Here is a 4092-nt window from a genome sequence, read left to right as displayed (position 1 = left end):
TGTCATATTCTACATGATCACCTACCTATTGCAGTGGAAGCGCATAACCCCGACGGTTGGGTTTTCAACTCAAATGGATTTCAATAATTTTCATACTCGCATGAACCGGAATACCCTTTGGTTTTGCTCATATTGCAACTGACACTAAGAAGCTTCATTTCATTGATTTGGGTCAGTTACATAATCAGGATGATTACTCTTATAAAAGACAAGAGATATCACAAGGAGTTGCAGCCAAGGAGAAGATGATACATGATCGGGAGAATGTCAATGAACTAGTTGATAGTTTCTTTGAGGTAGATCGTGAATCAAGAAGAAAAACTCCTATTCATGATGAAGGTGAGGTCGTGGTTGAACGCCCAAACACACAACACAAGAGTTCTACTGGAAAAGGCAAAAAGCTTCAGTCGGTTAAGGGTCCTGGCCGTAAGCAGGCCCCAAGGTTTCCATGAGTCTACTTGCTTGGAACAGTCGAGGGAGTGGCCGGCCTTCGATGATGGAAGAGCTGAAAAAAAAAATCAGAGTTGTCAGGCCTTTCTTTATGTTTGTTATGGAAACTAAGTGTTCTGTAAATAAAGGTGTCAGACTTATTAAAAGGTTAGGAGATTTCGAGTCTTTTGTAGTTCCAAGCTGCGGTTTGTCTGGTGGGTTGTGGATCTTTTGGGAAAAATCTGTGGTTGTAGATGTGTTGATGTATGATTCCTGGTTCATTCACTGTAAAATAGCAGTACAACTGAATGGGGTAAAGGAATGTTTCTTTTTGTCTTGTGTCTATGGTAATTCTAAATCTTGTGTTAGGAGATTACAGTGGCCTGTTCTTGCTATGTTTAAGCCTACCAATAATGAATCATGGTTGCTCATGGGAGATTTTAATGAAATAACTTGTCCAGAGGAAAAATGTGGGGGAAAACCTTTTAATTATCCTAAAGTGAGGTTTTTCTTGGATATGATTGATGAGTGTGAGCTGTTTGATTTAGGTTTTGTTGGTAGTATTTACACTTGGACAAATAAACAGAATGGGAGCCACAGAATATGGGAACGAATTGATCGCATGATGGCTAATGAAGGTTGGCGTTCAACTTTCTCTGGCTGTAGAGTTCATCATGAGTTGGCCACCACTTCTGATCATAAGTTTCTGATTTTAAAATTGCTACAAGACCGGGTTATGATTAGAAGGCCGTTCAGGTTTGAAATAATGTGGGCGCAACATGATGGGTGTCAGGAACAGATAAGAGATGCCTTTCACAAGCAGTTGCAAGGTTCTCCTTCTTTTGTACTATGTAAGAAGCTGCAAAATTGTAAAGAGAATTTAAGATGGTGGAATAAACATGTTTTTGGAGATGTCGAACATAAGTTGGACTGTGTTCTACAGAGGCTGAGTGAGATTCAACGTTTGATAGAGAATCACAACGACACAGATGATTTATTCAGGGTGGAGAATGAATTGATCTTTGGAACATAATGATATTACGGTACGTAAAGCAAATCATAAAGCGAAGAAAGCTTGTCTGGATTGGTTCCAATTTTGAGAACAGAACACAAGGTTCTACCATAATATGGTAAGTTGTCGTAGACAAAGAAATTACATACACTCAATCAAAGATACTAATGGTGCCATTTTAACTGAACGGCGACAGATAGGGGATAGGCTCTGTGCTTTTTTTGAAGACACAATGACTACTTCGGACCCTCTTCTTCTGTCTCAGATTTTCAATGTTCCAGCCCCATCACTTGACGAATCAGAAAAAGCAAATCTGTTAAAAGGAGTTGATACTGATGAAATTGTCAATGCTCTGAAGCATATGAAACCTTTTAAATCTCCAGGACCGGATGGATATCAGGCATTCTTTTTTCAGCATTTTTGGAATTTGGTGGGGGATCAAGTAAGTGCAACAGTAAAGTCTTTTTTCCTTTCGGCTCTTTTTCTCCGCAGCCTAAATCATTCCTTCATTGCTTTAATTCCAAAAATCATGAATCCTTCTCTACCGGAACATTTTCGGCCAATCAGTTTGACAAATGTGGTTTATAAAATTATCTCTAAGATTATTGTCAATCGATTGAGACCTATCCTCCAAAGAATCATTGGTCCATTTCAGACTGCCTTCTTACCCAAGCGTAGTATTCATGACAATGTTTTGCTTGCAAATGAATTTTATCATAAGATAAGAGGCCATGGGAAACGTAAAAGCGAAATATTTTGCTCAAGATTGATATGCAGAAAGTTTATGATAAAATTGAATGGAGTTTTCTCGGGTGATGCTAGCTAAGTTCGACTTTCCGGTGGATTGGATTAACAAGATACTATTTTGTGTTCAGAATGTTTCTTATTCGGTGTTACTCAATGGTGCTGCACATGGTTTTTTTAAGCCATCTCGAGGACTAAGACAGGGTGATCCCCTGTCGCCCTATCTTTTTATTTTATGTTCAGAGCTACTATCTTTGAATTTCTTGAAACTGAACAGAGAAGGGCTTATACATGGTTGTAAATTGGGCAGATTCTGTCAACCGGTTTCTCACTTAATGTATGCGGATGATCTTTTAGTATTGGGTAAGTGTGGTTTTGAGGAGCAGCATCATTTGAACAATCTGCTCAAGGAGTACTGTCAAGTTTCAGGTCAGACTATTAATAGAGCCAAGTCGCAAATAATTCATCACCCCAAATTGCACCGAAGGTTTGTTTACTTCTTGAGAAAAAGTTTCATGATGCCATCGACTTCGGTCATGCCACTGTACTTGGGAGTACCACATTTAACAGGCAAGGGTAGAGTTCAGAGGTTTTCTCCTCTTTTGGAAAGATTTCAAAGGAAACTGGCAGGTTGGAAAGCGAGTTGTTTATCTAAGGCTGGCCGACTTACTCTAGTAAATTCAGTTTTATCTTCACTGCCTACTCATATGATGTCCTGTACAATTTTACCTGCACGGATCCTGGATCGAATGGAGATTATCCGAAGATCTTTCTTATGGGGTCATACACCAGAGACAAGGAAACTGCATTTTTTTCCATGGAGGGTAGCATGTATGTCAAAGAATAATGGTGGACTGGGCATCAAGGAACTACAGTTACAAAATTATGTTTTACTGGCAAAGAAAGGATGGGATCTTCTGAATCCCACATCTTTATGGGCACTGCAAATGAAACAGAGGTACTTTCACAACTCCAGTTTTTTGATGGCAGAAGTCAAATCTAATTCATCTGTTATGTGGAAAAACATTTGTGCAACACGAAACATTCTCAATGCTGGATCGGTTTGGAAACTGGGTAATGGTACTTCTATTAACGCATGGGAGGAAAAATGGATTCCACATACTGAGGATTTGCCTGAAATTACTGGGAAACCACTTGACTGTCCTTTTCGTTTCGTTTCTGACTTCATTAACATGGACACTAATACTTGGGACTGGGAGAGGTTAAATGAATTTTGGCCTGTAGAATATGTTGAAAGAATTGTTTCGATAATTTTAACACCAAATGAGAAGGATACTTTGATATGGAAATGGGAGGACCATGGAGAATACTCGGTGAAGTCAGCATATAATGGTTGCATCCAGTTGATTACACCAATGCATTAATTTTGATCGGGATAATAATTTTTTAGACGGGTTTGGAAGATGAAAGTTTCGTTCAAACAAAGATTTTTCATATGGCAATGCTTGCAAGGTGTCGTCCCAACAGCGGATTTTTTGGCATCTCATCATTTTCAAGTTTATCCTGATTGCACTTTGTGTGAGTGCTTTTCTGAAACTCAAAATCATGTTTTCTTTGAGTGTTCTTTTGCTCGAGCTATTTGGTGTGGCACAAATTTTAGTGGCCTAGTTGATCAGAGAAGTATGAATGTTGGTAGTTTTAAGGACCAGTTATTATGTTTATTGAAATATATAAGGACAGGGCAAAATGGAGAGGTACAGTGCTGCTACTTTGTGGGGGTTTTGTGGTTTATTTGGATCGCGCGAAATGAAACACGGTTTCAAGGTAAGCGTCCGCATCCGTCTCGATACATCCACAGAGCGTTGAAACACATACAGCTGGTTATGGAAGTCATGTTCCGGCAAAAGCATAAAGAACAAATGCTTGTATATATTAAATGGTTTCCA

The 4092-nt window shown here is 39.0% G+C and overlaps 1 protein-coding gene across 1 annotated transcript; it reads left to right on the top strand.

Moving 5' to 3' along the window:
• The first annotated feature begins 448 nt into the window (after positions 1 to 448).
• On the top strand, positions 449 to 1462 carry LOC147497508 (uncharacterized). Its single transcript, XM_086562916.1, has one exon. It carries the CDS (start codon positions 449 to 451, stop codon positions 1460 to 1462), a length of 1014 nt encoding a protein of 337 aa, XP_086419042.1.
• The last annotated feature ends 2630 nt before the right edge of the window (positions 1463 to 4092 follow it).

Source organism: Coptis chinensis, chromosome 5, assembly GCF_015680905.1.
Source record: "Coptis chinensis isolate HL-2020 chromosome 5, ASM1568090v1, whole genome shotgun sequence".
Lineage (NCBI taxonomy): Eukaryota > Viridiplantae > Streptophyta > Magnoliopsida > Ranunculales > Ranunculaceae > Coptis > Coptis chinensis.
The sequence above is the reverse complement of the archived record's forward strand: the minus strand, read 5'-3'. Positions and strand labels throughout refer to the sequence as shown.

Excerpts from the sequence above, each read along its gene's own strand:
- LOC147497508 (XM_086562916.1), top strand. The coding sequence starts at position 449 with ATGAGTCTACTTGCTTGGAACAGTCGAGGGAGTGGCCGGCCTTCGATG.